The 12,217-nt window shown below is 46.5% G+C and overlaps 1 protein-coding gene across 2 annotated transcripts in view; it reads left to right on the top strand.

Moving 5' to 3' along the window:
- The window catches only part of IL12RB2 (interleukin 12 receptor subunit beta 2), a 75,697-nt gene extending 63,698 nt beyond the window's left edge, over positions 1 to 11,999 (top strand). For both annotated transcript variants that reach the window (XM_072649771.1, XM_072649772.1), the window contains 6 exons: positions 306 to 404; positions 497 to 655; positions 5,288 to 5,425; positions 10,728 to 10,815; positions 11,137 to 11,236; positions 11,365 to 11,999. In XM_072649771.1, the coding sequence (XP_072505872.1) occupies positions 306 to 404; positions 497 to 655; positions 5,288 to 5,425; positions 10,728 to 10,815; positions 11,137 to 11,236; positions 11,365 to 11,910 (1,130 nt within the window). In that variant the 3' untranslated portion in view covers positions 11,911 to 11,999. The remainder of the gene's footprint in view (positions 1 to 305; positions 405 to 496; positions 656 to 5,287; positions 5,426 to 10,727; positions 10,816 to 11,136; positions 11,237 to 11,364) is intronic.
- Positions 12,000 to 12,217: the final 218 nt, after the last annotated feature.

The raw sequence follows: 12,217 nt of genomic DNA on the forward strand, positions 1-12,217 counted from the left end.
CCTGCTGCCCCGAGTCTGGCTCTCTCCCCAGTGGGACTGGGAAGATGAGGCCACTGAGGAACACGTACAGTTTGGGAGATGGAGGTTGGCGCAGGGAGTGACTCGTGTGTCCGGGTGGGCTGAGATATGGTCTAAGAGATGAACTTGGGGCTGTTTAAGTGGGCGGCCCCGAGCTGTAGATCAGGGGGCGCTGCCGTAGGAAGGGGGGTGTTGTCAGGCGGGATGGGGACGTGAGGGTGGCTTGGACCCAGGACTGGGCGCCCCATTGGTTGCCACCTGTCATGATCAGTCTTCTTTCCCTGCAGAGTGCGTGAAGCCGCACTTGTGTTACCAGATCCGCCTGTGTGCCCTGTGGCGGGATGGAGCCGGCTGCGCCAGGACCTGGGCTGAGCTGGCCAGCAAAGGTGAGAACTCTGGAGCCCCTTGGGTGGGCAGGGAGCGGGGACGGCTTCCAGGGGGCTCACGCTCTCCTGCTATCCCGTGGTCTGCTTCACAGAGCCGCTGACCGGGCCCCAAGTCATCAGCGCCTCAGCAGGCAAAGGAACGGCCTCCGTTACCTGGGACCAGATCCCTGCCCACGACCAAAGGGGCTGCCTCCTTCGGTACAAGATCTACCTGCAGGAGCTGCGCTCCCAGGCCCCGCCTCGCATCTTCGGTAGGTGGATATTCCCAAGTCTGGAAGGGAAGGGCAGGCAACCCTCCTCACCCCCAGCTCCCAGCCCTTCTCAGAAGGGACTGAAGGTCCAGTAAGGCTTGTACGACCATGGCCAAGGGACTCTTCCACCAGGGGCCTCAGATTTCTCCCTGGAAAAAGGAAAAGAGCTGAAACGGTACAGGGAAATGAACACTGCTTGAATCAGGAGGACGGAGGTTCCGATCCTGACTGATGCCTACTTCCTTGGTGACCTTGGGAAAATCACAATCTCCTGGGCTTCAGTTTCCCCCTTTTTACAATAAAGGGATAAGACTAGATGGCCCCTCTGTCCTTCCTAGCCCAAACTCTGATCCTTTTCGCCTACTATGTTCCAGGCATCAGAAACACAAAAAACAAAAAAAAATCTATGCCCAAAGCCCCTCATTTATGTAAAGAAAAGAGTGCGGTATTATCATATTAAATGACATTTAAAATAGGGGACAGCTCTAGAAGAGGGACTGGGCCATATTTGCTGAGCCAAAGTACATTTTCACATATGTAAAGGATCCACATGAACCATAAATGTGCAAATCCACTATGAAATAGTCTTGTACTGGGGGGGACGGGACACACTATGGTACCATAATAAATACTGGCTCCGGAGTCAATGGACCTGGGTTCAAATCCCATGCCTCCAATAGGCTACCTGTAGGAAATCAGAAAAGTCATTTAGCCTTGGGCAATTAGGTGGTGCAGTGGATAGACATCAGGCCAGGAGTCAGGAAGACCTGAATTCAAATGGGGCCACACACACTGGCTGTGTGACCCTGAGTAAGTCACTTTAAAAAATATTTATCTTTTCCCCCATTACGTTTAAAAATTTTTTAACATGAGTTATTTATTTTTAAGTTTTGAGTTCCAAATTCTATCACCCTCTCTCTCCCCTCTCCTCAAGATGGTAAACAATCAGATATAGGGTTATACATGTTCAATCATGTAAAACGTTTCCATATTAGTCATTCTGTGCAAGAAGACTCAGAAGGAAGAAAAAAAGGGAAGGGAGGGGAAAAAGGGAAAGAGTATGCTTCAGTCTGTATTGAGATGCCATCAGTTCTTTCTCTGGAGGGAGATAACACTTTTTATGATGAGTCCTTTAGAAGTGTCTTGGATCATTGCATTGCTGAGGAGAGCCAAATCGTCCACAATTCCTCACTGCACAATGTGGTTGTTATTGTCCACTGTTCTCCCGGCTCTGCTCACTTCACTCTGCATCAGTTTGTGTAAGCCTTTCCAGGTTTTTCTGAAATCATCCTGCTTGTCAGTCCCTATCCTTGGGCAAGTCACTTCACCCTGTTGGCCTCAGTTTCTTCTTCTGTAAAATGAGCTGGAGAAGGAAATGGCAAACCCCTCCAGTATTTTTGCCAAGAAAATTCCAAGTGGGGGTTTTCATAACCAAAATGACTGAACATCAAAAAGTCTGTTTCTTCTTCAGTAAAATGAGGGAGTTGGACTAGCTGGTGTTGGAGGTCCCTTTTCCCTTCAAATCTCCAAGTCCATGATCCTGACAGCATTAATGCCATTCTTATCCTATATGGCTTTTTGGGAGTATCTCCTGTACATATTCTGCACATGGTCAGTGTGGGAATTTGTGTTCCTTGACTATATTTGTTAGAAGTTCCCTCCCCCACTTTGTTCTTTTACATTGATAAGGGCAGAAGGGAGAGAAAATAAATGTTTGTTAACTGAAAAACAAAATGAAATGGAAAAAAGAAGTGTCTCCTAGCAGCACACAGCATCTCTCTGACTGTCTGACAATCAGCTTTCATCTCTCCACCACTTTCATCTATTCTAAACGTTCTCTCTACTCCCCCAGTAGTTTATCAGGAGGCCTCTTAGATCCCTTCCCGAAAGCTGATGCAGTCTTGACCCACGTCCCAGACCAGCATATCTTGCTAGACGTCTTTCCCTTCCCTTCAGTTAATTTCCAGACCACAGAATCACCTCTGGGCTATCACCACCTCCAAATCCACCCCTGTCTCACATATACTTCCCGATGCTCCCCACCACTGGGGTTAGGGTTAATGATCCATTTTTTAAATCTCCAACTCAACACACCATCAAACTCACTCAGCTCCTCTTCGCAGCCAGGCACTAGCTGCTTAGACAAGCCAACCTTGGGAAAGTTGGCTCAGGGCTTTCTCCATAAAGGTTACTTAGCCGAGTGGGCTGATGGAAGGAGTCTTAGCTATGGAGTCAAACAAGTCAAACAATCTAGGCATAAGACTGGTCTGCCACTTACAGGCAGTAGCTCAATCTTTCCCCAGCAGGCTGTAAACTCTTGAGGACAGGGATTGCTCCTTTTTTATGTATTTCTACATGGCCTGACAGTTAATCTAATCCACAGGTTTTTACCCCTTTTTGTGGTTTCTCTGGACCTTTTGAGCAGTCAAGGGAAGCTCGTGGACTCCTCCTCAGAATAATGTTTTTAAAGGCATAAAATACATTATATGGAAATCAATTCCATGGAATAAAACTATCACCTAGGTGGCGCAGTGGATAGGGCACTCGGCCTTCTATCAGGAAGATCTGGGTTCAAATCCAGCCTCGATACTTACTCTCTATGTGACCCTGGACATGTCATTTAACCCAGTTTGCCTCAGTATTCTTAACTGTAAAATGAGCTTGAGAAGGAGATAGAAAACCTCACTTCTTGGGGTTGCCAAGAAAACCCCAAATGGGGTCACAGAGAGTTGCACATGACTGAAAAGCAAAAGCTATCAAAATGTTCATAAGCCCTAGATTAAGAATCTCCAAAGCAGTCCAATAACGATCGTGTGTAGACACCACGTACGTTGTCTAGTGGGAGGAATCCTGGATTTCAAGACGGGAAGACTTGTGTTTGTATCTTACCTCTAACATATCTTGGTCTGTGTGACCCTAGGCAGGTCACTTCTTCTCAGAACCCCGGGCAACTCTTCTACAACTGTCAGTTGCAGATCTGCTTTGGTAGAGCGAGTTTCTTCACTGGGAGTTTCCCATATCAATGAAATCACAGGTTCAGGCCAGACAATTTCTCCTATCCCCCACTCCCTCACATCCCCCATATTTGTGATTCCATTGGACAAGAAGCTTCCAGTGAGCAATTTTCTCTGCCCATGCAGAAGGTTACTTGGGTACTCAATCAGTCATCAAGCTTTTGTCAAGGACCTACTATGTGCCAGGCACTGGACTAAACACTTTACAAATATTATCTCCTTTGATCTTCACAGCAGTCCTGGGAGGGAGGTGTTATGATTATCCCTATTTTACAAGTGAGGAGACTAAGCAGAGATAAGTGACTTACCCAGGGTCACACAGCTAGTATGTGTCTGAGGCTGGACTTGAACTCGGGTTTTCTGTGCTCTCTGCAATATCACACTACCACTGGATTCACATTTGTGAAACATCTCTCAGTTGTCAGAAAGTGCTTTGTGATCACTAAAAGTTCCATACAGATGCAAGTTATTACCCTTATTCTTATTTTTGGTACTGGTGCTCCAAAAGCTAATTTTCTTCTACTGGATAAATGTATGGGATTGTCCTCTAACCCAAATGTTAGAACTGAAAGGATGTGTGGTTCAGTGGGAAGGGAGAAGGATTGGATATCAGAGACCCTGGATTCTATCCTGTTGCTGGGCTACAACTTATCTGACTTCTCAGCCCTCAGTTTTCTCATCTGTAAAATGGAGGCAGTTGGATTAGATAGATGCCAAAGTGTCTTTTGACTCTAAATCTTATAGCTCATGAATTCAGAACAGACTTTTGGGTTCCCAAGGGCTTGGTGCTAATTAGCTGCCCAGGCCTCAGTCATCTCATCTACTCAGTGGGGCTAGTCATGCTCACCTCACCCACATGTTGTCTGGTATTAATTGGAGACTAAGAAAAACCAAGATTTTTCAGATATGAGGTACAGTGAAACCACTGAGTTCCGTCATTCACATTAGCTCACGAGGACAGACTCGTCCCTGCCCTGTGAACAGGGGTGCTCAGGCAAGGCTATTTTTGCAGCCAGGACACCATCCTTGCCCACTCAGAAACCAAAGTGAGTTGGCCCCACTCTTGAGCACTCAGAAGGTCAATGGAAGAGGTTGATCTCCCCACCAGCTGGTGTTCCTTTTTTAGGGGGGAAAACAGTCTTTGAGAATTTCTCCGAAAATAGTCTTGGTTGTATGGAACATCAGGAAACAGGAAAAGCATAAGGAAACTGAGTTTGCCAACATGATCCATATACGGTTCCTACCATTTTGTTTAATAGCTTCACAACAATGGAAATAGGAGGACCTTTGTGTTCTAAAAAATTCTTTCCCGTTGAAAGACTACAGTGAGATGGAGATAGAGAAAGAGGTATAGATAGGTAGATTTGTGGCTAGAGATAGAGAGATGGATAATTGGATGGATGGAGAGATGTGTAGATAGAGGGATGGATGGATGGATAGATAGAGGTAGATGGATGGGTGGGCTGCCCTACTTCTGACTAGATAAAGCAAAGAAAAGTTCCCCTATGGCAGGGAATGGAGCCTAGTTTCTGTTGCTGCATAGCAAAGTGAGGAGAACCCCGCATTTATTCTTTTAGACATTCCAGCCTTTCTTCTCCATCCTTATCCCTTCTTTTAGAAATTCCCTATGAGGTGGCAAACACTTCAAAGCTGATTGAAGGCCTCCGGCCTGGAGTCACTTACACATTGTGGATGACAGCCTCCACTGCAGCAGGAGAAGGCCCCAGAGGAACTGAGAGGCAGCTTTCCTTGGAAGGTAGGTCTCCTCCATGGGAATGTCATCCTAAGGAAGGAGCCCAGGGAGACTCAACCTGCTCTGCAGTCTTCCCCCAGGTTCTGCCCATGACCATGTTTGGGCATCATTCCAGCAGGCCCCTGTCCTCCCTGACTCCTGCTGACCCACTAGGCTCTCGGACCTCCCACCTTGTCCTTGATAGCCAATGCTGCTAGAACAAGGCAGGTCCTATGCTTCCTGCCTCACACGGGAGGTAAGCAACTTCCCTGAGACCCACACCGAGTTAGTGAGAGAGACTGGGAAGCTAATCAAGGGACCAGCTCTTCTACTGCACCATCCTCCCTTACCAGCAAGTTCATTTTGTGGGTCACAACCTGTGACCAGGTTTATCAGGATGGAAAACTGGATTAAAGCTCCTTCCATAGGTACAGATCAGGCCCCGTCTACCCCTGCTATGCTCAGCCATGTGCCCTGCCCTGGGTCAGACAGTCAGTGGGGAAGGCAGGCCTTGAACCCATGTTTTACTGAGTCCCAAGCTACCTCTGTATCCATCATCCAGTGAGATAACAGGTAAAGCAATTGCAATCTATCAAAATGTGCCTTGTTGTGATCATCAGTATTATTACCACTGCCCAGCCCTGTTCCTCTTCGGTAGAAAGTGAAACTTAATAGACTCGGAGAATTCTTTTGACCTAAAAGGGACTGCAAGTGTTAACTATCCCAGCCCCTAACCCTTGCCCCCTGTACTGAGTAAACTCCTTAAGGCAGGGATCTTCAGTGCTTAGCACTGTGCCTGCTCATAGTGGGTGCTTAATAAAGGCTGCTGGCGAAGAGGCCAAGATGTGCAGGGATCTTGTGACCTGCATGAGACCACACAGCCAGTTAGTAGACGAGTTAGGACAGGAATCCAGGTCTCCTGACACTGTTCTTTCTACAATAATTCAATAAACATTAATTACATGTGCCAGGCACCATACTTTTCATATGAAAAGAGGTAAGAGGCAGTCCATGCAGTTTACAGTCTGATGGGGGCAGCAACATGCAAACAAAGACGTAGAAAGCAAGCTATAGACAGGATAAAGGAAATGATAAATGGAGGGAAGATTCCTTATGTTCCCTCAATGGAGGGGAAAGCACAGGCTCTCTGGAGGGGCCACAGAGGTCAGTGCCTAGAACTCAGAATCAGAAGAGGTGTGGGATCAAGTCACGCTCCAGGACTTCCTAACTCGTGCAGGGCTAAGTAAGTCTCTCATCCTCTGAGAGCCTTGGTTTCCTTGCCTATAAAAATCATTGATCCCTGCACTCCTTCCCTTGCAGGTTGGGACAATAGCATTTTATAAACATTTTAGTGCTATGGCTGTGAGTTATTATCAGAATATGAACCTGAGTTTCCGTAGGAGGAGGAATGACTGAGGATTCATGAGATACTGAGCAGCCATCCCTGAGGAATCTCTGTAGCTGACCTGTAAGGGACTTCATGCTCACAGAGCTTCTTGCTCTTTATTTCACAGCCAGCCTCCAAGACAGGGTGACTGAAACACCCTGGAAACAAGGATGATACTATCATATGATGGTCACCTTTTCAATCCATGCATTCACAAATGAATTCGTGAAAAAAGCATTTATTAAGCACCCGCTGTCTTCCAAGCACTATACTAAGTCCTGGGGGTACATAGAATGAGACATGGAGCTCCCACTGTGATTGATGGAGGTGACACCTAAGACAAGGTCATTTGGAAATTATTTTAAAAGAGCATTGACTCTAGAGTCAGGGGACCAGGGTTCATGTGCATATTTGTTTGTGTATGTGTGACCTTGGGCAAATCACTCCCTTCCTTCCTTCCTTCCTTCCTTCCTTCCTTCCTTCCTTCCTTCCTTCCTTCCTTCCTTCCCTCCTCCCCTCCTTCCTTCCTTCCCTCCTCCCCTCCTTCCTTCCTTCCCTCCTCTCCTCCTTCCTTCCTTTCTCATTCTTGTGTTCAACCCAAATTCCAGACTTTTCCTTCATCCCTTGCTAGGGTCACTATCACCTCCTTCTCTTTCAACAGAGATTTCTGACAAATGGATCATTTCTCCAGTTTTCCTCATAATGCATGTCTGTAGTAAAATCTGAGCGATATATAATCAGCTCTGGTTGCACCAGCTACCCTGTCCACACTGCCTGGGGGTGTGGCTTTATTTGCACAAGTTGCAAGGGCAAAACAAGTTACTCTGGCTTTTTATTAGGAAGTTAATTAGGGCGACCGTCCCAGAGTCAGTCCATCCTTCCAAGTTACCTCCTTATTTGGAAGGTAGACAGAGGTAGCTTGGCAAAGGATTACAACAGCATCATGGACCAAGAGTGGGAGGGACCCTAGAGGTTTTCTAGTCAAGTCCACACATACTGTGTTAGTGTCAGGATGTGCTAAGTGCTGAGCTAAACACTGGGAGTGCAAACACAAGCAGAAAGACTATCCCTGCCCGATTTCCTAGTGGAGGAAGACAGGCCCTAAAAGGAAGGAGGGGGGAGCCTGGTACGAAGATGTGGATGGTTTGAAAGTTACTCTTAAAATAGAGGTTCTGGGAGAAACCATCCAGTCCAAAGGAGGGACCACAGGGGTGAAAAGGACTTCCAGTGTGAAAAGCCCAGGGGTGAGGGAACATTAGGGAGAGGAGGCTTCTAGGGCTTGGTAGAGACAGGCTGGAGAGGACCGAAGATTTAGGCACTTAATAGATAATTATTGACTGACCAAGATCACCCAGGTGGCTAAGCCTCTGAAGCTGGATTTCAACCCAGGTCTTCTCATCACTGACTCTGGAGTCAGAAGCTACAAGTTGGAATCCTGGTTGTGCCACTTACGAGGTGTGTGGCTTTGAACAAGCCTGGGTCTTGCATCTGTAGGTCTCAGTTTTCCTATCTATAAAATGGGGATAATAGTCATGCTACCTCCCTCAGCACATGGTGCTGAGGCTAAATTTGAACAATATACGTAAAGGGATTTGTCAGCTTGGAAGTGCTGAATCAAGAATTAGTCATTCAAGGAACCTCCCTCCAACCCAGCCCTATCCCTGCCTTGAGTTTCTCTTGCATTTTGGCCATTTGAAGGCTAAGAGCTGGACTGAAAGGCTCAAAACCTTTCCAGCATGATGGCTCTAGGCAAGATCCCCCATTCCAAAGGACTGGGAAATTCTAAAGAAATGTTAATTGTAGCTAATTTTACAGTTTCCTCAACTTTAAACAGGGATGATAACAGCACCTGCCTTGCAGGGTTGTTGTGAGGATCAGATGCAATGTTTGTAGAAGATGCTTTAGCAAAGTGCCTGACAACTACCAAGTATTATGGAAATGCTTAATCCCTCCCCTCTCCTCCAGTTGTCAGGCACTATTAAGAAGAGAAGGTGGCTGACCAGCAGAAAGTGGCAGCAATCAGGGGACAGGATTGCTTCCATTAGAAACTGTAGGGTCACTTTTGAAGAACCAAGTTGAAGCTAGCACATCGTTTCTTTTGAAACAAACAAACAAACAAACAAAAGCACCTTTTTCAGCCGTCTCCTATTGCCTCTGCTAAGAAAACCCTTCTCTGCCAGACTCTGCAAGCCTGGTCCAATCTGGCCCACTCCCAGGTTTCCAGTTCCCCATTTTTCCTCTGGGGCATTCACTAGCCCACTCACCAAGCTTTTCCTGTATGACACACCCCAGCCTGCCCCTGGGCTTGAGCAGGAGGGATTCCTCTCACCTGAAGAGCTTTCCCCTTTTTCTTCTACTGGTAGGCTCCCTAGCACCTCTGTGGTTCCCCTTTCTTCACAAGACGTTCCTGACTGCTTTCTCTCCCCATCCTGTTATTGTCACTTTCTTCCCAGAATCACTTTGTGTAACTTTTACTTTGTCTGCGTTGTAGCCCCAGGAAAATGTAAACTCCTTGTTTCTGTACTGCTTTCCAGTACCCAGACACATAACAGGCCCCTAATAGGTACTTGCTGGATTGAATTGAGCCTGCACTGTCATATAACACAGTTCTATAAATTTTCATGGGATTTCTGGTGATCTGTCTTTATAAGGATTAGGAAGCAGGAAGGTTTGCAGTTTATAAATGATAAACTGAAGTGGAACAAAGTTAAGGGACTTGCCTTTGGTTATGTAGTTAGCTCCATGTTCATTCCCCGTTCACTGAGAACGCCAGGCTAAGGCTGGGGAGATGTTTGAGAAAACACAGTCCTTCGTGTCCTAAAGGAGAAAGGTGTCTGGCAGAGGCTGGGTGACAACAAATACAGAAAGGAGAGATTCCCTTTCACCTCCCACATTCAGTCACTTGGAGCATTAGGTTTTGAGTCAAAGGACCCGGAACTTCAGATCCCTGCTCTGTGTATGATCTGGGGGACTCACTTTGTCTGGGCCTCAGCTCTTCCTCCGCCAGAGGAGTTTGGGTTTGAAGATTTTAAGACTGCTCTCAGTCCTATATACTCCTACGAACCAGATCAGCAGTTAATCTGCATCTTAGTGTGTTAGAGCAGGGGTCCTTAGCCTTTTAAGCATCTTGGACCCTCCACCAGCTGTTGTCTGGACCCCTTCTCAGAATCATGGCTTTAAACGCATCAAATAAATACAGAGGATTGTAAAGAAAACCAGTTAGATTGGTAGGCATGTACAGAATGAAAAAATGTGAGCATGTGTGACCTAGCAGCTGGTCTAATAAGTACCATGTTTTCAAAGTAAGTCTTAATTCCATACATCTCTAACAACTGCAGTGGAATATAAAATATCTGTGATTTCTAATACTGACAAAGTCATAGGTTCTGTTAGTGCTTCTGTGGTTTGTTGAGTACTTCCTAATTAAAGAAATGCTAGATTTCATCAAGGATTGGTGAAAATAAAGTGTCCTTTTTCTCCCAGCCAAGTTTGCAGACCCCAGGTTAAGAACTGTTGCAGGACACCATTAGAATCCAGGTGTCCTGATTCTCGATCCAATATTAGTTCCACTACACCACCACTATTTTTAGGCTCTTCCCAGGGCAGATTGAAGCTCTTTCTCTTAGGACTTTAGAATTATTGTTAGTCTTGGTTGTGAATGCTGAACCAGGAAGAAGTCAGTTCCGTTTCCCAGCATGATCAACCAAGTCTTGGGGACAGGGATGGGGTAGACAAGATGCATAGGAAAAAAGAAAAGAAACACAAGTCTGTTAAGTGCCTACTGTGTGCTTTGATCCTCACAGCAACCCTGGGAGGTAAGTGCTTTTATGTCCTCATTTTACAGATGAGGAAACTGAGGCAGGCCGGGGTGGAGTGACTTGCCCAGAGCTTCCAGATGGCACTTTGAGGGTGACTGAAGTCAGTTTGCTAATGTTTCAGATGCTCCCGATTGGAATATTTTGGTGGCACTGGTCGCTGTGGCCCTCATCGCTGTGGGGATTTTCTCCATATCTCGCATTCGAGCAAAGTAAGTTGACTGTTCAGCCTCCCAGCAGCAGCAGAGAGCAGTCATGGCCCTGGCAAGTTTTCTTTGCCCTGGACCTTGACCCTTGGCTTCTAGATCCCATGTGGAAGCCTCCATGTTGGACATACTGACATTCAGCGCAGAACTCTAGTATTCAGTCAGATGGCTCCCAATGCTGGCCTGCAGGCTGCTAATTCAAAAGCATTTACAATTTTGTTAGGCATATTTATAAAAACAAATTCTGCCCTTTTGGTGAAACAAGAATCCCAAGGCTGGGGGATAGGGGGGCCCATGAGGGCTGTTAATGGCTTGTTTTCATTGCAGAGCACTGTCTGTCATCTCTGCCCTACAACCCCAGTGGTATAATCAGGAGATCCCAGACCCAGCAAACAGCATATGGGCCAAGAAATACCCCATCATGGAGGTAAGTACTAGATTACCTAGTCCAACTTCCCTTATATTACAGAAAAGGAAACTGAGGCTGAGAGGAAGGTGAGACAAAACCTCAGTGTAATTTGTCTGTGTGCTCACACTGTTTCCTCATTCTATCAGGATGAAATGCAGTTCCATTTTGAAAGTCTGTCAAACAATTGGACCAGTTCTGAAGAACCTGAAACTCTTGAAATCAAAGAAGTTCTCCCAAAACCAGCCCCAACCCTCCAAGAATCACATCCCTCTTGTTGGCCACGAAATCACAATCTCCAGGAACCAGGTAGAGAAAACTGGCTCCAGGCTCCAAAATCCTTCAGAGTTGAGGCAGAATATGATGTCTCCCCACCCTCCACACCAGGGTCACGCCAGGCTGGGAAAGAACAAGTGACCGATCTGTACAGGGTGATGGGACCTGGGGGACCCAAGGCAAAAGACCCAGTCAGCCTCCTTAAGGACATCCCAGTGGACTACCTGCCTGCCCACATAGATTACTTACCTTCGAACCTGGACTACCTGCCTTCCGTTGCTGCTGACCCTCTAGAAGACAATGAGCTGCAGAGTCTGTCTTTCTCCATCTTCCCAAAAGGCTCCTTTCACCCAGTCACCAGGGGAGAGAAGCTGACCCTGGATAGAGTTAAGATTGACTCTGGATCTTTTACTCACTAACTGGCCATATGCTACAGGACTTTTTTGGATGCTGCCATCATACTTTCCATCCCATCCTCCCAAAAGGATTGTGCAGTGCCCAACCCCAAGCAGGGGACTTTCCCCACCTGGGTACCACTCACTCAGTTCAAGTAATCAAGAACAGACAATTCATATTTTACCTTCAGAGTTTGCATCACATGCCGATTTTATAACTAGAATATGTGTCTTGAGGGCAGGGCATTGTTCACTTTTGTACCCACAACATTCTAGGGGTTTAATCAAAGTTTTAGGAGGAACAGCTAAATCTACTTGGTTCTGGAAATAA

This window comes from Notamacropus eugenii, chromosome 2, assembly GCF_028372415.1.
Source record: "Notamacropus eugenii isolate mMacEug1 chromosome 2, mMacEug1.pri_v2, whole genome shotgun sequence".
Lineage (NCBI taxonomy): Eukaryota > Metazoa > Chordata > Mammalia > Diprotodontia > Macropodidae > Notamacropus > Notamacropus eugenii.